Source organism: Podarcis muralis, chromosome 6 (assembly GCF_964188315.1).
Source record: "Podarcis muralis chromosome 6, rPodMur119.hap1.1, whole genome shotgun sequence".
Taxonomy (NCBI): Eukaryota; Metazoa; Chordata; class Lepidosauria; order Squamata; family Lacertidae; genus Podarcis; species Podarcis muralis.
The window spans coordinates 963,617-987,908 of record NC_135660.1 but is presented as its reverse complement, the minus strand read 5'-3'; the positions used below and the strand labels follow the sequence as shown (position 1 = coordinate 987,908).

Below are 24,292 nucleotides of genomic sequence, written 5' to 3'. Positions count from 1 at the left end.
TCCCTAGGACACACTATCTACCGGAAAAAAACACACACCAACCGCTACTTACATGCACAATCACACCACCACCCTGCACAAATAAACTCCGTAGCCAAGACTCTCATCTCCAGAACCAAACGCCTGGCTGACAAAGACCACTTGACAACTGAGTTACAGAATCTCTCAAATGTGTTAATTGCCAATGGATACCAGCAAAACAGGGTTACGAAGCTAATCCAAAAAGAAACACCCCCCAAAAACCAAGACACAGAAGAAAACAATGGCATGGCCCTCCTTCCTTATATCAAGGGCACTACAGATAAAATTAGCAAAATCCTCCATAAACACAATATCAAAACAGCCTTTTGCGCCAACCAAAAAATAGCCAATATCCTCAGAAACCCCAAGGATAAAATCCAGTTGGAAAACCAAGGGGTCTATGAAATACCCTGCAAAGTCTGCCCAGCCACGTACATTGGACAAACAAACAGACGAATAAATGCACGTATCGCAGAACACAAGAATGCCGTCAAAAAAGAAGAAAAAACTTCCTCTCTCTTCCAACACTTGAAAGAAACAGGACACGAAATTAATTTTGCAGATTCCAAATTGCTCTCTAACATGGAACATCACCACAAGAGAATAATCATGGAAGCCATCGAGATAGAGAAACACCCTCACAACATGAACAAGCGTGACGACACATCCCGCTTGCCAGACATCTGGAAATTAGCCCTCCCCACAAAAACTGACACCAGATCCAGAGGCACACAGAACGCCATCACCAATCAACCACACCAGACCCAAACCCAGACCCTCTCCACAGATAAATTACAGACACCATCCAGTAGCCAAACCATGGTGGCACCTCCGGATGCTGCACCCCCCTGCAATCCCTACACAGATCTGGCTGGCACAGGCCACAAAACCACAGCTCGCCCCTATACACGAAGCCAAGCCAGAGCACAACTAAATGTAGTACACCCATCTTCTCAGAAAAACTCTTCACAAAGTTCAAGAGGTCAAGACACAAAGGCTTTAGCAACTAATCCACACCTAATGACCCACCTAAGTGGTACTCAGGATATCACTCAAGAAATCACTCAAGATATCCCTCAAGCAATTAAGGAACAAAAGAAGAAAAGGCACACTAGCCTAGGAACTTCCTCTCTGCCCAAAACATTGGAGGCCACACCTCCTCAACAGTATTTATAGGAACTCAAACACTGAGATCCTGCTCTGTTCCAGTAACAAGAAGCCGAAAGCACCTGCCTGAAGATGACGAGTGAGACCTCGTCGAAACGTCGCCTAGACACCCCAACTTTTACACGGGAAGATACCCGAGGACACCAAAACCTGCATATATATATATATATATATATATATATATATATATATATATACTTTTGAAAAGTTAAAATAGCAGCAGACTGCAACAGATTGAAGCTTGCATTGATTTTCCAATCACCTGAACAGGCTTGTCTAAGCAAGAGGGCTTTAAGTGGGCACCAAAAAGTGAATTGCAAAAGCGCCTGGCGGATATCCATCGGCAGGGAGTTCCAAAGCCCTAAAAAAGGAGGGCACAGCAGCAAGTCCATGGGCACCGCTGGGCAAAACAGGCCTCTGCAGCCCAGGAGGGAGAAAGGAACTGAGAGCTCCGGCTGCAGGTTCTGCTGAGGAGCCGTCTATGGACTCGGAGGAGCCACCGCTCTCAGCCTTGCTCAGGACCAATTGCAGGTGGCATTTGCCCGTGGACCTGGTCCGTCCTGCACCTGGCCTGGAAGAGGCTGCCCCTCCCCGAAGATGATGGACCCCTTGGGAAGGTTTCGAAATATAGTTCAGTATACTGACCCCGCAGTCGTTGGCACCGTCTCCGCACATGCCCACGAAGTAGCTGGGAAAGGAAAGGGCGGAAAGTCACGCAAACACACGCAGAAAGGGCTCACCCAGACTCCCTTTTGCATTATCTTTCTTGGCACAGCATTTGTGCTTTAAAGCTCCGTGTCAGAGCAGAGTGTTCAGGGTTGTTTAACCTGTTCAGGCGAAGGTCAATTCTGTGTCCAGGGCAGCAGTTTACCAGCTCCATCTGGTACGCAGGATGAGACCCTCCCTGCTCGCAGACTGTCTCGCTAGAGTGGCGCATGCTCTAGTTATTACCCGCTTGGACTACTGCAATGCGCTCTTGTGGGGCTACCTTTGAAGGTGACTCGGAAACTGCAATTAATCCAGAATGCGGCAGCTGGACTGGGGACTGGGAGCGGCCACCGGGACCACATAACACTGGTCTTGAAAGATCTGCATTGGCTCCCAGTTTCCAAGCACAATTCAAAGTGTTGGTGCGGACCTTGAAAGCCCCAAATGGCCTCAGCCCAGTATTCCTGAAGGAGCATCTCCACCCCCATTGTTCTGCCCGGACACTGAGATCCAGCATGATCTGTATGAGCACGAACTGTCAAATTCACTTCAATAGCAGAGTCTATGTACACAAAGTTTCTCATGACATTGAAGTAACAAGCCAGATCCAGCTTACCGGTAGTTGGATCTCTGCATGTTCATTAGAACCATGCACAGCATTGGACTGAGCCATTCCCCCCCCCCCCTTTGCTGGCCAACATTCCCCCCCCCCTTTGCTGCCTGGACACTGAGATCCAGCGCCGAGGGCCTTCTGGCGGTTCCCTCACTGCGAGAAGCCAAGTTACAGGGAACCAGGCACAGGGCCTTCTCAGTAGTGGTGCCCGCCCTGTGGAACGCCCTCCCATCAGATGTCAAAGATAATAACAACTACCAGACTTTTAGAAGACACCTGAAGGCAGCCCTGTTCAGGGAAGTTTTTAATGTCTGACACTATTGTTTTTGATATTTGGTTGGAAGCCTCCCAGAGTGGCCCAGTCAGATGGGCGGGGTATAAATAACAAACCATCATCTTCATTATTATTATTATTATTATTATTTGCCCTGGCACTTTCCCCGGGGAAACCCGCCGTCAGAGCAAACGGCAACAGGTTTTCGGCAGATCAATATTTGCTCTGCTTCAGGGGTAAAACGTGGGTTTATGCTGAGGGCAAAAACCAAACCAAACCAAACCCAGAGCTTTGAAGTCTGCTGCTGGAAAGTGCAGTGCAAAAGGAAGTCTGGCTGAGCCCAACATCACGCGGGTCAGGCAAGGCGTTGGCAAATTGCAGCACAACTTCTGCCTTCTGAGCAGAGAGCGGGAAACCCTAGCAGGAATTTTGGCACAGAAGCCCTTTAATAGCCCTCTGCTGCTAATGTTCCTGGGCACTTGTACAAAAATCAGGAAAGCCAACCACATAGTATAGTAAAGGTAAAGGTACCCCTGCCCGTTGTGGCCAGTCTTGCCAGACTCTAGGGTTGTGCGCCCATCTCACTCAAGAGGCCGGGGGCCAGCGCTGTCCGCAGACACTTCCGGGTCACGTGGCCAGCGTGACAAGCTGCATCTGGCGAGCCAGAGCCGCACACGGAAACGCCGTTTACCTTCCCGCTATAAAGCGGTCCCTATTTATCTACTTGCACCCGGGGGTGCTTTCGAACTGCTAGGTTGGCAGGCGCTGGGACTGAACGACGGGAGCGCACCCCGCCGCGGGGATTCGAACCACTGACCATGCGATCGGCAAGTCCTAGGCGCTGAGGTTTTACCCACAGCGCCACCCGCATCCCTACATAGTATAGAGATAGATTTAATTCTACCAATGTTTATTTGTCTTTTAATGACCCCCCCCCCATGTTTTTAGCTGCTCTTATTATCTGTAAGCTGCCTGGAGTAAATATATGATATATAAAATATATAATGATCTAGAGCAGGCTCACTGCATTCCCTCTGCTGTAGCCAGGTGGCAATAATAGCTCAAGACACATTTCAAGATTTCTAGAGATGGCAGAACGTGGCTTAAATTCTGGAGGTTTTGAAGGGCACCTTAAGGTGGTTCTCCAACTCCCCGTTTTATTCTCCCAACAACCCTGTGAGGTGGGCCAGGCCAAGAGCAGGCGACCAGGCCACCTCCCACCCGGTGGGCTTCAGGGCTGAACGGGGATTTGGACCCTGGCGTTTCCCAGCGCTCTAACCATTGCACCACACTGCCCCCCCTCCAACTGTGTGTTTCCTGAGCTTGGGCTCACTCACTCCATCTTCTGGAGCTCCTGCACCAGGCTGGCCTTCTGAGGCGGAGACATCCGAGCGAACACCGTCCCGTCCAGGAGAAGCTGTGGGGAGAAAGAGGGCGCAGAGCCCAGGCCCAGCCTCAGGGGCAGGCTGGGGAAGGAGTCGGGCGCAGTGCCAGCGCCCAGGCGGGCGGGCAGAAGGGCAGAGGCAGCCTGGGGGGGCTCCCAGGCCTGGCTGGATCCGACCAGCCTCCTTGGAAGCACAGCATGGTTCACAGGGTGCTGCCTTGTTCCAGGTCAAACCATTGGGCCGTACTGCCCGCTCAACTGGCAGCAGCAGCAGCTCTCCCAGCCCTACCTGGAGATGGCAGAAGCAGGGGCCTTCTGCATGCCAAACAGACGCTCTATTGCCCTCCCCCAAACCAAGGGCTCTGTCTGAATGTGCTGTGCCCCCCCAAGAGAAACGCCCCCCAGGGTCCCAACTCACCTTTGGGAGCAAGTGCCTGAAGTGCTGACTGAGGACCTCGTAGGTTCTCCCATCCAGGCAGAAGTGGTACCTGCCCCTTCCAGGATCAGGCCCTCTTCCTCCTCCTCCCACTTCCAGGTATCTGGCCTGCAAGAGAGGAGGAAGGGAAGAGACACCTGCTTCTTCTGGCCTCAGACCAGGATCCCACCCGGCAGAGGCAGGTCACTCAGAATACATGGAAGGAGCATATATGACCGGGGGGGGGGGGGGATAGAGATCGATTGACCCAAAAGTTTAAAAAGGAATGGGAGATGTATAAACAGTATCTAAAAGAATAGAAACTTGAGAATGCTTCGAATAACTCTCAACTTGAAATAAGGTAAAAAGAATACAAACAAGATTTAGGGAAAATCAGAGGCAAGGAATCGAGGAAAAAAAGGACCCACATCAAGAAAGTCAGAAGCTGATGATGGAAATATTTTTGTGCATTTGTGAAGCAGCGATACATATTCTTGTTTGTTTGTTTGTTTGTTTGTAAAAGATGTATATTTTCCCCCTTTGGTATAATTTTGTCATGTCTTTTTTTTCTTTTTTCTTTGCTCTTTTTTCTGAATTTTCTTTGTGTGTATGTGTTGATTTTAAACCAATACAGTGGTGCCTCGCAAGATGAAATTAATTCGTTCCACGAGTTTTTTCTTCTTGCGAGTTTTTCGTCTTGCGAAGCACAGTTTCCCATAGGAATGCATTGAAAATCAATTAATGCGTTCCTAGGGAAACCGCCTTCAGACCAGGTCCGGGGACAGTCTGTCCCCCGACCTCTTCTGAAGGCTGGGTGGGGGGGACAAGGGCTTTTCTTCCCACCCCCAGCCTTCCCAAGGACCCCCGCCGGACTTCCCGATGCTCGGGAAAGCAGCGCGCTTTGCTGCTTTCCCCAGAGTGCTTTTAAATGCCGACGGCGGTGACCATGCCCCGCCCCGTCCCCGCCGCCCGGCATCGGGGCATGGTCCCGATGGCGGGGGGCGGGGGGAGGCGTTCCCGCCCGCCCCCGACATCGGGGCATGGTCCCGAAGGCGGGGGGCGGGGGGAGGCGTTCCCGCCCGCCCCCGGCATCGGGGCATGGTCCCGATGGCGGGGGGAGGCGTTCCCGCCCGCCCCAGACATCGGGGCATGGTTCCGAAGGCGGGGGGCGGGGGGAGGTGTTCCCGCCCGCCGGCCAGCATCGGGGCATGGTCCCGATGGCGGGGGGCGGGGGGAGGCGTTCCCGCCCGCCGGCCAGCATCGGAGCATGGTCCCGATGGCGGGGGGCGGGGGGAGGCGTTCCCGCCCGCCCCCGGCATCGGGGCATGGTCCCGATGGCGGGGGGAGGCGTTCCCGCCCGCCCCAGACATCGGGGCATGGTCCCGAAGGCGGGGGGCGGGGGGAGGTGTTCCCGCCCGCCGGCCAGCATCGGGGCATGGTCCCGATGGCGGGGGGCGGGGGGAGGCGTTCCCGCCCGCTGGCCAGCATCGGAGCATGGTCCCGATGGCGGGGGGCGGGGGGAGGCGTTCCCGCCCGCCCCCGGCATCGGGGCATGGTCCCGATGGCGGGGGGCGGGGGGAGGCGTTCCCGCCCGCTGGCCAGCATCGGAGCATGGTCCCGATGGCGGGGGGCGGGGGGAGGCGTTCCCGCCCGCCCCCGGCATCGGGGCATGGTCCCGATGGCGGGTGGCGGGGGGAGGCGTTCCCGCCCGCCACCCGGCATTGGGGCATCGTTCCGAAGCCCGGCGGCGGCGGGAGGAGCTGTCCCCGCCCCGCCGCCAGCCTTCGGAGGAGGTCCGAGGACAGCGGGGAAGACGCGCTGCGCTTCCCCGCTGTCCCGGAGATTTCCCTATGGGCTGTCGTCTTGCGAAGCAAGCCCATAGGGAAATTCGTTTTGCGAAGCGCCTCCAAAACGGAAAACCCTTTCGTCTAGCGGGTTTTCCGTCTTGCGAGGCGTTCGTCTTGCGAGGTACCACTGTAAAGATTAATTAAAACAAAAACCAAAAAACCAGAGGTGCCCTGGGATGGATGCAAAGGGGGCTCTGTGCTGCGTCAGAAGGTGCTGAGTGCGGCTAGGGCACCCCTGGGTCATGCCCTCTTTCGCCTGGCATCCTTTGCCAAAGCCTCTGCTCTGCCAGCCCCACCCAGGATCCAGAAGCGGGGAGAAGGAACCCCCTCCAGGGAGCCGCCAGGGACCCTCACCTTGGTCTCACTGCTGTCGCCCTGGTCGTCTTTGCTCTCCTCCAGGAGATCCCAGGTGACGGAGGGCGAGGGAAGCCCAGGCTGGCCGCTCGACTCCACAAGGATCACTTGGCTGCCGGGAGGAATCAGGCCGGCATTTCGGGCGACGGTGATTGCCGTCTGAATGTTGTCACCTGGAAAGTCAAGACAGGGGCGTCATCCCCTGCGCGTTGGGATCTTGACGTCCAGAGGGGGCACTCCGCACAAATTCTTCGGCTCTGCCAAGAGGAACAGGCTGCGCTCCTTCAGACTAAGCGTTCAGAAGAACTTTCTGGCAGCAGGAAGAATTTTCTAATGTTTGTTATATTTTTATATACCGTATTTTTCGCTCTATACGACTCACTTTTTCCCTCCTAAAAAGTAAGGGTGAAATGTGTGTGCGTCTTATGGAGCGAATGCAGGCTGTGCAGCTATCCCAGAAGCCAGAACAGCAAGAGGGATTGCTGCTTTCACTGCGCAGCGATCCCTCTTGCTGTTCTGGCTTCTGAGGTTCAGAATATTTTTTTTCTTGTTTTCCTCCTCCAAAAACTAGGTGCGTCTTGTGGTCTGGTGCGTCTTATAGAGCGAAAAATACGGTATGTTGGAAGCTGCCCAGAGTAGTTGGGGCAACCCAGTCAGATGGGCGAGGTACAAATAATAAAAATTATTATTGTTGTTGTTGTTGTTGTTGTTGTTATCAGAGCTGTTTGACAACAGAACGGTCACCCTCGGAAGGGGGCGGACTCTCCTTCATGGAGACTTTTAGACAGAGGTTGGATAGCCATATGTCTGGGGGCTGGACAAAAGGATCCCTCCCAAATCTACTATTCTATGAAAGTGGGCAGACCGAGAGAGAGAAGACAATGACAAGGGGTGGATTGTGTGGGATGTGAAACACAAGAGCAGTCAAGTACAACATTCCTAGAGGGACCATGTTTACACATGGGGAGGAATGTTTGTCCAGCCAGCAGGTCAACTTCCTGTTTCCTTCTGGGCTGGGACAGACTTCCTCTGCATGTGACTAGAGGTGGGTGTGGCCTCACCTGTGCAGGTAACAACAAAAGCACAGGGCAGGGCAGCCATCTCTCTCTCTTTGACTACATGCATCAAAGAAGCAACATCTGCTTAGCCAAAGATGCTCTCTTGGCTTCCAGAGGGACTGTCTCCTTATGAGATAGTTTCCAGGTGTGTGTTACTTTTCTAAGCTAAGTCTGCCTTCTGGGATCCGATTGTGAACAGAATGATGTGTGAGTAAACCTTTTTAGACTTTTATAGAAGACTGTGTCGTGTCTTATCTTTTATGAGGGAATAAGGGGGAAATACCAGAACAGTTATTACAGGAGCTTTAGTGAGCCTGAGCAAACGCATCCGCTGTGAGTTTAAAAAGGGGGATGTTACTCTGCTAAATTGTGAACTTGTTAACACAAGTTGGAAAGGCTATAATCAAACAATATATCCTCTCCTGCATCCCTGAACATTCCCACAGATTGGAGACAGACAGGCTGCATGTTCTTCTGAAAGCCTGTCCCAAGCTGAAGTATTCCAGGTTTATTGGCCCACGTTACGGGTTCAAGGCCCTGCACAGCTGGGAAGCTTGAGGGACAGCCTTGGGGTTGCTATGTGAATAAATGAAACGAGGGATGTAAAGCACTTTGCATGCTGATTAGTGCTGGGGGAAAGGACAGGTATTCCCAGCCACCTCTGGAGAGCTCTGGCAGCCCAGGGGCCTTTGAAACTGGGGCAGGGAGCTCAGCACCGAAGGGACCCCTCTTTCTCTGGCTTCCAGCACCCCAACCGGCTCTCCCACCTGTAACCATCACGCTCCGGATGCGAGCGGCGCTGAGCTCCTCCAGGACAGGCCTCGTCTCGCTTTTCAGCCGGTTCTCCAGGATCAGGAGTCCCAGGAAGGTCAGGCCAGACTCCAGCTGCTCCCTTGGGTGGAAGAAGCAGGCGGGTCAGGGCTACAGAGACCCAGCTGGCTGCATCCTGAAGTGGCCAAGCTGGCGGGGAGCAGAATGAGGCTCCGAGTCAGGCCTTTGCCCTTGAACTAGGAGAGAAGATTGCAAAAGGCCAATGCTGGACCTGGGAAGCCCTTGGTCTGATCCTGCTGCAGAGCTCTTCTTGGGAGCCCTCCTGGATCAGGCCAGGGAGGGCTGCCCAGTCCAGCATTCTGCCTCCCACTGTGGGCAACCAGTTGCCTCCACGGACCTCACGGCAGCAGCCATCCAGCCTCTGCTTGTGTGCAGAAGTGGGTTGCCAAGAAGACCAAGGAAGGAGATTGTGATGAAACATCAGGAATGAGGGTTGGGTGGGAACAGAGAGGGGAACGGACCTCCCTGAGATGGTGGAGGACTCTCCTTCCTATGAGGGCTGCCTGCCAGGGTTTCTTGAGTTGAAATTCTAGCATTGCAGGCTTTGGAACTAGGTGACCCATCCCCACAGGCTGATGACTCCATGAGTTTTCAAGGCTGCATAATCCAAATATCTCCAAATGTGGAAATGGCGAGGGAGTGGGAACCAGCCAACCACATGGATTTTGCTGTCTTCAAAAAACAGGCAGCACCTCCAGCCTCAGAGGCGAGTTCTAACTCCTCAGGCGCTGCTACGGAGTCTGGGCTTTGCTTTCTGGCTCTGCTGGACCCGTGACTTTCTCCCGACTCCCTCTGGGTTTAGCTAGTTTTTAGAACAGGGGTCCCCAAACTAAGGTCCGCGGGCCGGATAAGGCCCTGGGGACTCATTTATCCAGCCCATGGTGAATCCCGCCACCCGCTGCCATCGCCCGCTCTTACTGGTGCTGTGCTGCACGGCTGCCCACTTCCAGGTCAGAGGAGCACCTGAAATAGCTTGTGCGCATGCGCAAGCATTATTTCCGGTGCACATCTGGGTCAGAGGAGGCCCGTGCACACAAGCTATTTCCGGTGCTCCTCCGACCCGGAAGTGCGCCAGAAATAGCGTGTGCACACACGTATGGGCACGCGCTCACCCGCCCTCCAGCCCGCCGTGTGATCGGAGGCACCGGCCCGAGGCGCAGTAAGTTTGCTGACCCCTGTTTTAGAATGACCTCAGGTGGAGATCCTTAGTCAGCACCATCCACTTCAGGGGATCCTGGACATCCATTTCTCTCTCTCTCTCTCTCTCTCTCTCTCTCTCTCTCTCTCTCTCTCACACACACACACACACACACACACACACACACACACACACACAGGCGTTCTCTTTTACCTTGTCAGGGAAGCCACTTCCATTCCCGCCGGCAGACTTTTTTGCGCCAGCCCAATGACTCTGAAGCCCCGAGAGGTGTAATGCTGGAGTTTGCTGGGGAAGGTGTCGGGTACTGGGGACGCAAGGACAGAAAGAGGATCTGCTACAAGTGGCCCCTCCAGCCCCAGGCCCTGCTCTCACAGGCAGGGCCAGCTCCAGCTTAGGGCCCCACTCTCTTGGAGCTCCCCCCCCCCAAATTAAAGGAAAAAACCTGGATGTACATTTCAAAAAAAATAAGATAAAAAACAAATACAATTAAACCTACATACAGCAACAGTGTTTTGTGTTGTGTAGGCTCCTAGGATGTAAATAACGGGCTCCGCCTGCTAGCCTGCACCCTCAAATATCACTGGTTTGCTCCTTTCTATATATAGGGTGCCTACATTCTGCATGGACTAGTGGCATGGCAACATGCGCAAATGGCTTGAGATAACCTATTGTTGTTGTTTAGTCGTTTAGTCATGTCCGCCTCTTCGTGACCCCCTGGACCAGAGCATGCCAGGCACTCCTGTCTTCCACTGCCTCCCGCAGTTTAGTCAAACTCATGCTGGTAGCTTCGAGAACCCTGTCCCACCATCTCGTCCTCTGTCGTCCCCTTCTCCTTGCGCCCTCCATCTTTCCCAACATCAGGGTCTTTTCCAGGGAGCCTTCTCTTCTCATGAGGTGGCCAAAGTCTTGGAGCCACAGCTTCAGGATCTGTCCTTCCAGTGAGCACTCAGGGCTGATTTCCTTCAGAATGGAGAGGTTGGATCTTCTTGCAGTCCATGGGACTCTCCAGAGTCTCCTCCAGCACCAGAATTCAAAAGCATCAATTCTTTGGTGATCAGCCTTCTTTATGGTCCAGCTCTCACTTCCATACATCACTACTGGGAAAACCATGGCTTTAACTATACGGACCTTTGTTGGCAAGGTGATGTCTCTGCTTTTTAAGATGCTGTCTAGGTTTGTCATTGCTTAGATACATATGAGGTCCATAAATTACCATATAGCATATATTCAGCACAAAAAAACAGCGACATTTTGTTGTGGACAAAGGACAGCTGGACATATCAAGGGCCCCATTACCTTCAGTAGCTTAAAGGTAAAGGTACCCCTGCCCGTACGGGCCAGTCGTGACCGACTCTAGGGTTGTGTGCTCATCTCACTCAAGAGGCCAGGAGCCGGCGCCGTCTGAAGACACTTCCGGGTCACGTGGCCAGCTGCACCAGCGCCGCACACGGAAACGCCATTTACCTGCCCGCTATAAAGCGGTACCTATTTATCTACTTGCATATCTACTTGCACTTAGGGGTGCTTTCGAACTGCTAGGTGAGCAGGAGCTGGGACCGAAAGATGGGAGCTCACCCCGCCACGGGGATTCGAACCGCCGACCATACGATCAGCAAGTCCTAGGCACTGAGGTTTTACCCACAGCGCTACCCGTGTCTCTTCAGTAGCTTAGGGCCTCATCAAACCAGGAGCCCCAGAGGGAAACCTGTGAGCAGGATCAGAGCACAAGAGCACATCTCCCCTCCTGCTCTTTCCAGCAACTGAGATTCAGAAGCATCTCTGCCTTTCCTGAGAGACCCTTCTGCCCATGTGCAGAGTGCTTGAGGCCAGAGCCACTCCATTCCTCCGTTTCCGCCTGCTGAGAAGGAGCAGCATCCCTCCTTGCAGGGCAGGATCCTGGCTCAGGGCAGGTCCCCAAACTCGGCTAGCCAAGGAGGGAAGGCAGGTCCCAGTCCTGAGAGGCCTTGAGCAGGTTCTCCGCAAAGACCACCCCCCAAAACTGGCATGGGGTAGGGGGGAGAGAAGGGGGCAGTGCCTGCAAAGCTGTCGGTCACCTGTCTCTGGCCAGCAGAAGCCGACCACTCTCTCGGGCGCCCCCTTCATGTAGACGTGGCGCTCCCCACCAAACTCCTGGGCGACGACGGACATCCTCTGCAGGGCTGAAGAGAACGGGAACTGGCGTAAGATGGCCATGCCGCCCATGGCAGCAGCACCCTGGGGAGACAGGCAAGAGGAACAGGGCACCGGGTGCAGCGAGGAGGGAGAGGGGCTCCTGGCCTGGGGTCCCAGGGGTCGGACGGCAGGGGCCCTGGAGCAGAGCTGTCAACATTTCCCTTTTTTAAAGGGAATTCCCTTATTCCGAGTAGGATTCCTCGCAAGAAAAGGGAAAAGTTGACAGCTATGCCCTGGAGCAACTGCAGGGGGCACGACTTGGATCAGGGCTGTGGCACCGTGGGAGGAGGGAGTTATTCAACCCCCCACCCACACGGAGCGTTTTCCCGATTATAATCACACACTCCGAAGCCCCCCTGACAGCGACTGGGGGGGCACTTAAATCTAGAAAAGGACTGAACCTGGAGAGCAAGGGCAGTGGTGAAAGTGCTGGGCTTGGGTTCGAATCCCTGCTCAGCCATGAAACTCACTGGGTGACCTTGGGCTAGTCGCTGCCTCTCCTCAGGCAGGAAGAGATTCATTAATCCCAGATGAATGCAGAAGTGGAGGGAGACGGACTTCTGGGTCAGCAAGTTGCCTGTTCTGCCTGCCCCCCCCCCCGACTCTACCTGTCCAAAGTGAGTGACAGACACCTGGGCTCACCTGTTGGGCCTTGACTCCTGGCCTGACTATCAAGGCATCTGCCCATTCTCCATCTTCTCTGCTGGAATCCTCAATTTCCTGTTTATTCAAGTTAAATACAACAGCAGATCCCAGTTAGGATTAACGTAGCTTGCACTCATTGAAACGACAAGTTAGCTAGCAGATTTAAAAGAATGAAATGATCAGTCTGGGAACTTTGGGGGGGAGGGGGTGCCTTCATCCCTCACATTTATCTATTCATATTTATTTCACCAAATTTGTATGCCGCTCAGTTGTAAAAAGATCAAAACACATCGGAGCAGTTTACAAAGAGAATGAAACAACAAAAATGATAAATAAAAACAACATTCAAAAGATAAAATCTGCAATAGACAATAAAAAACAGGTCAAAACATACATTCACATTCCCTTTGTCTGGTGGCCTGGCCTGAACAAAAGCTTTTTTAGCAGGTGCCAAATCCTAGAACTGTAGAGTTGGAAGGGACCCCGAGGGTCATCCAGTCTGACCCTCTGCAATGCAGGAATCTTTTGTCCAGAATTGGAGCAGGACCAAGGAATAACATCAGCTCCTGATAACCAGAACACGGGTCGTCATCCAAAAATATTTAATTTGGAACTGAATAATTGGCTCTTTTGATCGTAGCATGATTTGGTATCGTATAAATGTGGCCTGCATTGGATTGTTATTAATGAAAAATTAATGAAAAATTATTTATATTAAAAAAGGGAATCTTTTGTCCAATATGGGACTCAAACCCCACAACCCTTAAGAGTCTCATAATCATATTGTTAGCCCAGAAATGGAAGCAAGAAGAGATTCTGACGAGAGAAGAATGGCAGACAAAATTGATGGACTATGCAGAATTAGATAAAATGACAAGAAGGATTTGAGACCTGCGGGACCAGAGATTTACAGAAGATTGGAAGTAATATACGAACTATTTGAAGAGCAACTGTAATCAACAAATTACGCTGGTAGGGCTACAAGAAGCTTTGTAAGGAGAAATGTATGAAGCATTGCAAATTAGAGAAAGCAAAGTGATATCAGTTATGAGTTAAATGCAATTGAGGAAGTGGGAAATGAGTATTTAGTGATTAGATTGGAAAATTTTCAGATGAGATTCATGGAAGTCAAAAAGAAAAATTGTATAAGATGTTAAAATATGTTTAATTACTAATGTTACAATATTTTAAGATTAAAGACTAGGATAAACAAAGAGGGAAAGGATTTGCTGAACTAACAAATTGAACGGGAATACAAAAAAGGGAGGTGTGAGGAGGTCCGGGAAACAAGCAAATGAAAGATAAGTGATGGAAAGATGGAATTGTTTTATTTTGTGTTTTTCTTTTTTCTTTTTTCATTTTGTAAAATTCTAATAAATATCTTTTTTTTAAAAAAGGAAGAAAAAATATATATGTTTAATTACTGTTGAAAATGATATGCTGAAAATTAATGAAAATCTATATAAAAATAATAATAAGAGTCTCGTGCTCTTCCGACTGAGCTGTCTGAAAAGCAGTCTCTGCCAAAAGAGATCCCTGTGCCCTTGGAGGGGAGAGCAGCGCAGAGGGATGCTCTCCTGAAGGAGCAACTGGGTGCAAATTGCTTTCCCCCCCCCCCCAGCGCTGGCACCCCTCCCCCCGAGCCCTGAGCATCTTCACAGCAAAGAGAGAGCTTCACCCAGCCGGTCGCCTCGAACATCTTCAGGTCCAGCGGATCTCCCTGGATCTTCCCGTCCAGGAGCAGCAAGGAGTGGCAGCTGGCCATGGCTCCGCAGGCCAGGCCCCAGGGCAGCGGGGGGCCGGAGGAGAGGCAGTGAGCGCCCTGGAAGCTGTGGGGAGAGAGGAGAGCAGGGGGCATGAGGCCAGCAGGGCGCCCAGAGGGACTGGCCCAACAGCTGCCTTGGAGAAGGGCGGCCCAGGTGTGTTTCTGAGCCTGCAAAAAGTCTTCAAGTCAAGAATCACAGAACCGTCCAGCTGGGAGGGGCCCCCAGGGGTCATCCAGTCCAACCCCTGCAATGCAGGAACCGTAGCACAGCGCAGCGTATTATTAGTCATTCTAAACCACCCTGGAAACTGAAGAGCTGCGTGGAAATATGAGACGACAACAAGCAACATGTCGGCTAATAATATACTGACATTTCAATCTCAGTAGAGTGGACGCTCGGGTTGCGAATGTGATCCGTGCGGGATGCACGTTCGCAACCTGCAGCGGCATGTCTGCGCACACGCGGGTTGCAATTTAGCACTTTTGTGCATGCGCAACCGCCAAAACCTGAAAGTAACCCAATCCGGTGCTTCTGGGTTTCAGCGGTCCACAACCCGAAAAAACACAACCTGAAGCATCTGTAACCCAAGGTATGACTGTATTGTATTTGAATGTAATGGATTTCGTTTATGTTATTGCCAGCAGATGGAGAATTATCACTGAAACAGTTCATTATCCTGAAAGAACTGTCCTGTCTGCTGCTGTGCTCGGAGCACCCTATTGCGACGTTTGGAGCACCCATCATCTCACGTTTGTAGGACATTGACTGTGGAAAGGCCTTCTGCCTCCATTTCAGTGATCTTTGACAGTGACTTCCCACTCTTGCCATTCCTGTTCATGGAACATTGATTTGATCCTTATTAGTTTGTGACTCCATGCACATATTATACATCTTCTGTGTATGAATTTTGAAACAGTATACAAGGGACCCTCTGGATATGAATTCAATTCATTCCAGGGGTCCGTCTGCAACCCGAAAAGTCCGTAGGCAGAGGAACCCCTTCTGCGCACGTGTGTGGCATGATTGAGCGCTTCTGCGCATGCATGCGGTGTGCAGAGCACTTCTGTGCATGCGCGCAGGGTGAAACCCCGAAGTATACACTTCCAGGATTGCCGCATTCATAACCCGAAAGTTATGTATCCAGAGCAGTACGTAACTAGAGGGTCCACTGTAGTGTTATAAAAAATACTGCCAGTATATTATTAGCCGACGTGTTGCTTGTTGTTGTTCAGAGCGTTCTGTTTGGCAACACAGAGGATTTTCTTTGGTAGAAATACAAGACAGGCAGGTACCTCTTTCCGTTGGCCAGGACCAGCCCCCAGAGATCCAGTCCGTCTTCGGTTAAGGTGCCAGTCTGGGGAGGGGCAGGGGAATTGGTCAGAGGGTGCCAGGATGGCGGGCAAGGACAAAACAAGGCATTGCAAGACCTGAAGCTGGAGGAGGAGGAAGAGGAGCCATGGGGGAAAGGGCAGCTGGCCTGGGGACCTTCCTTGGAGGGTCAGGGGCCTCATCCACAGAGCTCAGCATGGAGGTGACCTCACCCCACTCCCGGGCTCCTAGAGGGCTTCCCACTTGGCGCTCAAGGGCCCCTTCTCCCTTGGGTGCTGTGCTCCTTCGGACGCAGGGCGGAGGCTGAGAGCAAGCGTGGTTTAGCTTCATAGTCATTTACACTGTTTGAAATGTGCATTTTATATTTGACTTCACTTAGCAATGTGGTGTGTGTGGCTTTTTTTGAAACGTTTAAGTTTATTTTGGTTAACTTTGTTTGTGTTAAATATGTTGACCTCCCTTGTAATGTTTTATTTTGAAACCTTTACTATTTAATTTTCTCTGAATTATGTTGCTTTGACTGTACGCTCTATATTTGACTTTCTTCAGAATGTTTTATGGATGCTTTAATATGCTGCAAACCACTTTTAGGTTTTTCTGAAAAATATAAAGCGGGATAGAAATGAAATACTGCTACTACAGTGGTACCTCTGGTGGCGAACGGGATCCGTTCCGGAGGCCCGTTCACAAAATGCAAAGAGCGCAACCCGCAGCAGCGCATCTGCGTACACGTGGGTTGCAATTCGCCGCTTCTGCACATGCGCATGATGTCATTCTGCGCATGCACGAGCGGTGAAACCTGGAAGTAACCCTTTCTGGTACTTCCAGGTCGCCGCGGGACGTAAGCTGAAAGAACGTAACATGAAGCGGATGTAACATGAGGTATGACTGTACTACTACTACTAGTCTCAAACTGGGAAGAAATATTATCCTCCGGGAGTAGGAGCACTGCAGCTCTGAAGACCAGTCGGAATTCAGATTTGCTTCCCCAAAGCATCTGACTGGACGCTGGACGGAAGGAGGGGGTGTTGCACTAGGCTGTGGTGGCCATACCTGGACTGCTTGTGAACATTCTGCGGCTTCCCATCAGCCAAGCCAAGAGCCTTAAAGACCCCCAAATTCCTCCAGGCCAAGGGGGCTTCCTCTCCCTGCTGACTCCCCAGCGGGGCTCCCCCTCCCCGCGCACCTTGTCGAAGCAGATGAGGTTCAGCTGGCCGCACACATTGATCCTCTGGGGGCTGATACAGAAGATCCCTTTTTTCTTCAGCCGCCTCTGGGTGTAAATGATCCCCGTGGTCAGCGCAGCCGGCAGGGCGGGAGGGACCGCAATGGTGATCACGTCCAGCGCCTTCTTCACCACCTCGCCAGCCTCCTCCTGGCTCAGGGAAGGGAGCAGAATTAGCACCCAGAGCAGCAGGGCAGGTTGGAAAAGCCACGTGAAACCCAGGGCTCCTACCAGCCACAATGGCTGTGGTCTGCCTCCACAGTGAGAATAAATAATAATAATAATAATAATAATAATAACAACAACAACAACAACAACAACAACAACAACAACAACAACAACAACAATAATAACAACAGCAACAACAAAAACTAACCAACAAAAAACATTCCTAATGATACCAACCAAGAAGCCAGCCCCCAAGTAGAGGGTTCAAAATTCAGGTGCCCCCAGTAGACCCTGGCAGTGACACTGATATCTATAGCTATATATCTATATAGATATCTATATAGATATCTATATAGATATATAGATATAGATATAGATATATATTTCTGTTTTACAATTTAAAATACTCATTTTACATCCTTAAAATATCAATGACTTCCCTCCTTCTCTTTCCATTGTTCATTTTACATATCATGAATCCCAGCATATTTTACAGAAACTAGACCATTCAGTATTCCATTACTGCATCCATCAAAAAAAATTTACACTGTTGAATTTATCTTAATGCTGCCAACATTTTCAGCTATACACACTTATTTCCCATATATTCAATAAACGTTTTCTGATCTTCTCTAAATATATGTTCTTCTGGTTCCCTTATTCTATATGTTAAGTCTGCGAGTTGTGTATATTCTTTCAGTTTAAGTTGCCACACTTCTTTGGTTGGGACCTAGCTCAATTTCCATTTTGGGGGCCAGCAAAACACAGGCTGCAGTGGTAGCATGCATAAAAAACCTTTTTGACACCAGGGAATTTCAGCCTGAATTATCCCCAACAGAAAGGACTCTGGGTTTGGGGGGGAAATTACTTTTAAACATTTTTTTCAATTCATTATGGATCATTTCCCAATACTCTTTTACTCTTTTAGAAGTCCTCCACATATGGCAGCGACACTGTTTAGGGGATCAAGGACCACATGTTTTCCTGACAACAAATACAAGGAACAGAGGGAAAAGGGAAATGGCCACATGGGCAAAAGTTGGAATGTGTTTGGAAAAATAAAAATCCCCTGCCTTCATTTTAATATGAGATTCTGATGATCTTTCAGGCGTCTCAGAGAAACCAGCAATGTGGTGCTGCCGCAAAAGTACTAAAACCAAAATGCCAAAATGGCCACGATGCAAAGCGCTCAGCTGTCACATCTAGATGAAGATGATGGACTTTCCAGAACTGGCGAAGCTGACGGGAAAAATCCCAAACCTGCATGATCAAGTATTCCAAAAGGATTGCAGTAAATATCTGAAAGATATTTCTGAAAGATATTTCAGTATATCTGAAGGAGTGTCTCCACCCCCATCGTTCTACCTGGACACTGAGATCCAGCACCGAGGGCCTTCTGGCAGTTCCCTCACTGCGAGAAGCGAGGTTGCAGGGAACCAGGCAGAGGGCCTTCTTGGTAGTTGCACAAGCCCTGTGGAACGCCCTCCCATCAGATGTCAAAGAAAAAACAACTACCAAACTTTTAGAAGACATCTGAAGGCAGCCCTGTTTAGGGAAGCTTTTAATGTTTGATGTATTATAGTATTTTAATATTTTTTTGGAAGCTGCCCAGAGTGGCTGGGGAAGCCCAGCCAGATGGGCGGGGTATAAATAATAAATTATTATTATTATTATTATTATTATTATTATTATTATTATTAAAGCAATTAACATCACCAGCAGGGGTGTCTGAAGACTTGCAATGAGAAATTTTCTATCTCTCTACCTTTATTTAAATTCTGAGCCATTTTGTAATGAGAGTAATTAGAACGGGAAAACGTATAAAATGCAATGATATAAGGGTTAATTTTGAAAGCCTTGAGGCCGGAGGGAAGGAGGTTGATAGGCTCTAAAGAGCCAGGGAGGAAAAGTAGATAATAATGATGTGAATGTATAATATTAAATGGAAAATAAATAAAAACTGTGTGTGTGTGTGTCGCATCTGTGCAAAGAGTGTCTCCCCGGTTTCTGAAGGGAGGGGTTTCTGAGCAGGGTTCCCCCCTCCCCCTGGAGGATCCCACGGGAGATCCGCTCTTTGGACACCAACCGCTCACCCCGTTGAGGACGAAGACGCAGACGGCATAGACCATCCCAATGGCCGCGATCCCAATGAGGCAGAGGAGGAAGCGGATGCCGTCCCTGTAGAGGCGGAAATTCAGGGGCTTCGGGTACAGAATGGACCTCACCAGGTCGCCTTTCGCTGTGTTGAAACCTGGGAAGGCAGAGCAGGAGAAGCTGAGAAGAGCCTGGGCTGGATGAGGCCAGTGGCCCACCCCGTCCAGCACCCTGCTCTCGCAGTGGCCGAGCAGATGCCCCAGTGGGAAAAGCCTGAAGGCAGGATCTGAGCACAAGGACAACTCTCCCTGCCTTTGTTTTCCAGCAACTGGAATTTGTGAGATGTGATCCATGAGAGGCAGTCAAGTACAACATTCCTTGTTTTCCTAGAGTGGACATGCGAGGGAATGTTTGGTCCAGCCAGTTGAAACTTCCTGTTCCTCCTTTACCTTTTTAAAGGTGGGCTTGACCAAACCTGTCCAGGTAACAAAAGGACGAGTCACGAAGCACACCTCTCTCCTTTTGACTCCCATCTTCATTTGACCAGCTTCTAGCTAGGACTGCTCTGCTAGCTGTCAGCTGGCAGAAGCACTGGGATTATTCCCCCATATGGGGTAGATCCACATGTACAAATTTGTAACGAAGTCTTCCTTCAGGAATCCAACTGTGAACTGATGTGAGTAAACTTCTTTTATTGATTTTGAATAAGATTGTCACATCCTTATTATTTTAAGAGGGATTCAAGGGAACATACCAGGAATGTACAGTGGTATCTCAGGTTACATACGCTTCAGGTTACATACGCTTCAGGTTACAGACTCTGCTAACCCAGAAATATTACCTCGGGTTAAGAACTTTGCTTCAGGATGAGAACAGAAATGGCACAGCGGTGGCGCAACAGCAGCAGGAGGCCCCATTAGCTAAAGTGGTGCTTCAGGTTAAAAACAGTTTCAGGTTAAGAATGGACCTCCGGAACGAATTAAGTACGTAACCAGAGGTACCACTGTACAATTCAATCTGAGACGGACTGAATTGTATAATAGTGAGAGGCTCATACGAGCCTGCAACCAGCTATCTGCTATACATGTAAAAGGGGAATGGACCTCTGCTAAGTAAAGGATCTTGCTAGCACAAGTTAGGAAGGCTATTAATAAACAATATATCCTCTCCTGCCACCCTGAACATTCCCACAGGATTCAGAAGCATGGCTGTCTCATATAATAATGTGATCCTTTTCTAAAGCCATTGAGATGAGTGGCCATTGCTGTCTCCTGTGGGATGGAGTTCCACAGTTCAACTAGAGCACGCAAACAGCAAAAGGGGAGCCTCAACACCCAATAGCTCTGAGTTACAAGTCCCTAAATGTGGGGCTGGGCTGAGGGTGGGGTTAGGAAGGGCTTGGGAGTTTGGGGGTGCAGTTCCAGAAGTGAGGGTTCAAGGCAGAAGATGAGAAGCGGAATAAGGAGATAGTGGAGGCTGGGTTTCTCTGAATGGTTAATTGATGTACAATTTATTTATTTTTAATTCAGTTTTTGCTATATGCCTTTACTCAATAAATACAGTGGTACCTCGGGTTAAGTACTTAATTCGTTCTGGAGGTCCATTCTTAACCTGAAACTGTTCTTAACCTGAAGCACCACTTTAGCTAATGGGTCCTCCTGCTGCCACTGTGCTGCTGGAGCACGATTTCTGTTCTCATCCTGAAGCAAAGTTCTTAACTTTTTCGGAGTTAGCAGAGTCTGTAACCTGAAGCGTATGTAACCTGAAGCGTATGTAACCCGAGGTACCACTGTACTGTGAACCGCTTTGCTTTTTCTCCCCTGTGAACTAAGGTAAAAGGTAAAGGGACCCTTGACCATTAGGTCCAGTCATGGACGACTCTGGAGTTGGGGCGCTCATCTCGCTTTATTGGCCGAGGGAGCCGGTGTACAGCTTCTGGGTCATGTGGCCAGCATGACCAAGCCACTTCTGGCCAACCAGAGCAGCGCACAGAAACGCTGTTTACCTTCCCGCCAGAGTGGTACCTATTTATCTACTTGCACTTTGATGTGCTTTTGAACTGCTAGATTGGCAGGAGCAGGGACTGAGCAATGGGAGCTCACCCCGTCGCGGGGATTCGAACCGCCAACCTTCCAATTGGCAAGTCCTAGGCTCTGTGGTTTAACCCACAGCGCCACCTGTGTCCCGCCCCCCACCTCCCATGAACTAGCGGCATATAAATATTTTTGTAGATGAATGACATAAATAAACCTTGACTAGTTGTCTTCCTTTTGGCTCCCCCTGTATGGATTGGGCTAGGAAGCTTGCTGGAGGGCAGAATCTCACCCCCTTCCCTCTTTGTAGACCGCAACCCAGGACTCCACCATGAGCTCAGGCTAAGGGGAGGGGCACATGGGGTAAAAATGATGCCATTCACTTTGCACAGGTGAAGAGAGCATGTCCGGGGGGGTTGGATTCTGGAAAGCCCTGAAGCCACTCCAGAGCCCCCCTGGCTCATCTGGGAGAAGGGCCAGATATGGTGCCTGGACTGGGCCAACCCAGAGGCCTCTCTGCACTGACCTTAGGGACGGAGGAGAGAGGGAACAAGATGGCTGGGTGGCCCCCCATCAGGCATTTCTGAGCTGCGATTCCTGCATTGCCGGGGGTTGGGATGGATGGCCTCTGGGGGTCCCTCTCAACTCTACAGTTCTACAATCCAGGAGGTGACAGGGTGACGCTCAGCAAATCGGACAGAAGCCCCCTCCCCCCACCGCCCTGCTCCCGGCCAATGCTGTCACCCACCGGTCCGCAGAACGACGGCTCTCACTGGACCCTTGGCCTGGATGACCTCCGTCCCACAGAAAAGAAGATGTCTCCGGAAATCCTCCGCACAGCTCTCTCGCCAAGGCCGGCCGCTGTCCTGGTCGCCCCCGGGCAAGCAGGTCTTTGTGACTGGGATGCTCTCTCCTGGAGCAGAGCAGACTTGCATTAAAGGGGCAATGGGGTGGACTAGAGGACCTCTGGGGATCCCTTCCCAGTTCTAGGATTCTGTGCAGTGCCGGATTTATGTATAAACTAAAAAGCTCTAGCTTAGGGCCCCACTTTCTTGGTGGCCCCCCAAAAAAAATTTAAAGGGGAAAAACCTGGATGCACATTTCTAAAATATAAGATAAAAAACAAATAAAATAAAACCTACATACAGCAACCGTGTTTTGTGTTGTGTCGGCTCCTATGATGTCAGTCATGGGCCCCGCCTGCTCGCCTGCTCCCTAAAATATCACTGCTTTGCTCCTTTCTATATATAGGGTGCCTACATTCTGCTATTTATAATTATTAGTAGTTTGCATCATATATTTACACCTATTATTATTTCATGTTACAGCAAGTTTCTAGAGACTAGTTTCTGAGTCTTTGTAAATTGCGTTGCTAAATGAACTTTTGCTATTGCCAAATGCCAATGTGTTTGCATTGTTAAGTTTGTTATGAATAAAAAATAATTTTAAGTTAGAGCTTAATAATTATTTCACCATTAATCTTCTTAATTGCATTTCAGTTCAACAATTGTTTTGATAAAATACATATTTTGTGATGTGCAAATGGCCTGAGATACCTGTGAGGTCCATCAATTACCATATAGCATATATTCAACATGAAAAAAACAGTGACAATTCGTTGTTGACAAAGGACAGCTGGACATGTAAAGGGCCCAATTAGCTTTAGGAGCTGAGGGCCGCATCAAACCTCAATCCGGCCCCGATTCTGTGGCAGCTTCTGCCTCTTCCTGCGCTCCTGAGTCTGGCTCCTGGCGCTTGGCTCTGGGGTTGCCACCTTCCCCGGGCACCTTCACCCAGGCAGGGCACCCCTGCCACCTGGGAGCATCCCTCAGCCGCACGAGGCGACACCACCCTCCTCCTCCTCCTCCTCACCTGTCAGCATGGCTTCGTTCACAACGCACTGGCCGTGGATCAGGACGGCGTCGCAGGGCAGCAGGCTTTTGCCCCCTCCCAAAACCAGGGTGTCTCCGGGCACCAGATGGCGAGACTCCACCTCTTGGACACCTGGTTGGAGTGGAGAGAGGCAAAGGTTTCTCTGGAATATCAAGAGGAACTATACAACGAACTAAAGAAGATCTTTAGATGGACGTTTTTGAAAAAGCCAGAGGCATTCTTGTTAGGAATACATAGTAGGAGAAAATATAGTCAAGAACAACCAGAAATTGTTTTTATGTGCAAGAACAGTGGTGAGGTTACTGCTAGCCCAGGTCTGGAAACAACAGCAAATACCAACAGTAGAAGAATGGCGACAGAAGGTAATGGAATATGCAGAAATAGCCAAATTAACATGGAAAATTAGACAACAGGCGAGGAAACATTTCAAAAAGAATGGGAAAAAATTATGTTGTATATAGGAAAGATAAGATGAAATAGTGAAACCAGTAGAATTGGAAATAAACCTCATAAAGGGAAAGATTAAGAACAGTGATGGATAAATGAAAATAATAAGAAGCAAAATGTATAAGGAGATTAATAAAACTAACAGTAGTTGTAAAGGAATACAGACAGACAACAAGAATTGTATAAACAGGAGGATTTATTTGTTTATGGATATACTATGGACAAATATGGAAAATGAATAACAATATACAAAATGGATGAAAATAATGCTATAAAATTATATGTGATATAAAAAGGACGAAGGGAAGTCAGCGCTTAGGAGCAAGTATAAATGTAAAATGCAACACATTATGTGTATGTGGACTATGCAACCGGAAAACTAATAAAGTTTATTTGGAAGAAGAAGGGGGGGAAAGAGGAGCAGAGTAGAAGCTGTGGGGCAGCAGCCCCTCCCCCCTGCATTCACCCCAATTCTCTTGTGGGGCAATTGGACGACTTCTGTTGTTTGTGCATCACACACTTTCCTGTGCATTTAACCATCACTTTCCTAGCTGCAAAAGGAAGATTTCCTGCACTAGACGGACAAGAGCTTTATTCCACTTGAAGTTAATTTGGATGTTGTATAAACCCCCCCCTTCAAAACAGCTGGGCTGGTTGCCAGTTCATTTCGGCAGCCAATCCAAGGTGCT

At 50.0% G+C, this 24,292-nt stretch overlaps 1 protein-coding gene across 1 annotated transcript in view; it reads right to left on the bottom strand.

Annotated features, from left to right (window-relative positions):
• The window catches only part of LOC114598118 (putative cation-transporting ATPase 13A4), a 59,140-nt gene that overhangs the window by 12,958 nt on the left and 21,890 nt on the right, over positions 1 to 24,292 (bottom strand). The window contains exons 9-22 of the mRNA XM_028731814.2: positions 23,136 to 23,267; positions 22,012 to 22,176; positions 19,230 to 19,387; positions 16,930 to 17,118; positions 15,707 to 15,768; positions 14,327 to 14,477; positions 12,646 to 12,723; positions 11,886 to 12,045; positions 10,024 to 10,135; positions 8,609 to 8,733; positions 6,784 to 6,956; positions 4,586 to 4,711; positions 4,121 to 4,200; positions 1,834 to 1,876 (exon numbers count right to left, since the gene is read on the bottom strand). Coding sequence (XP_028587647.2) covers positions 1,834 to 1,876; positions 4,121 to 4,200; positions 4,586 to 4,711; positions 6,784 to 6,956; positions 8,609 to 8,733; positions 10,024 to 10,135; positions 11,886 to 12,045; positions 12,646 to 12,723; positions 14,327 to 14,477; positions 15,707 to 15,768; positions 16,930 to 17,118; positions 19,230 to 19,387; positions 22,012 to 22,176; positions 23,136 to 23,267 — 1,754 coding nt within the window. The remainder of the gene's footprint in view (positions 1 to 1,833; positions 1,877 to 4,120; positions 4,201 to 4,585; positions 4,712 to 6,783; positions 6,957 to 8,608; positions 8,734 to 10,023; positions 10,136 to 11,885; positions 12,046 to 12,645; positions 12,724 to 14,326; positions 14,478 to 15,706; positions 15,769 to 16,929; positions 17,119 to 19,229; positions 19,388 to 22,011; positions 22,177 to 23,135; positions 23,268 to 24,292) is intronic.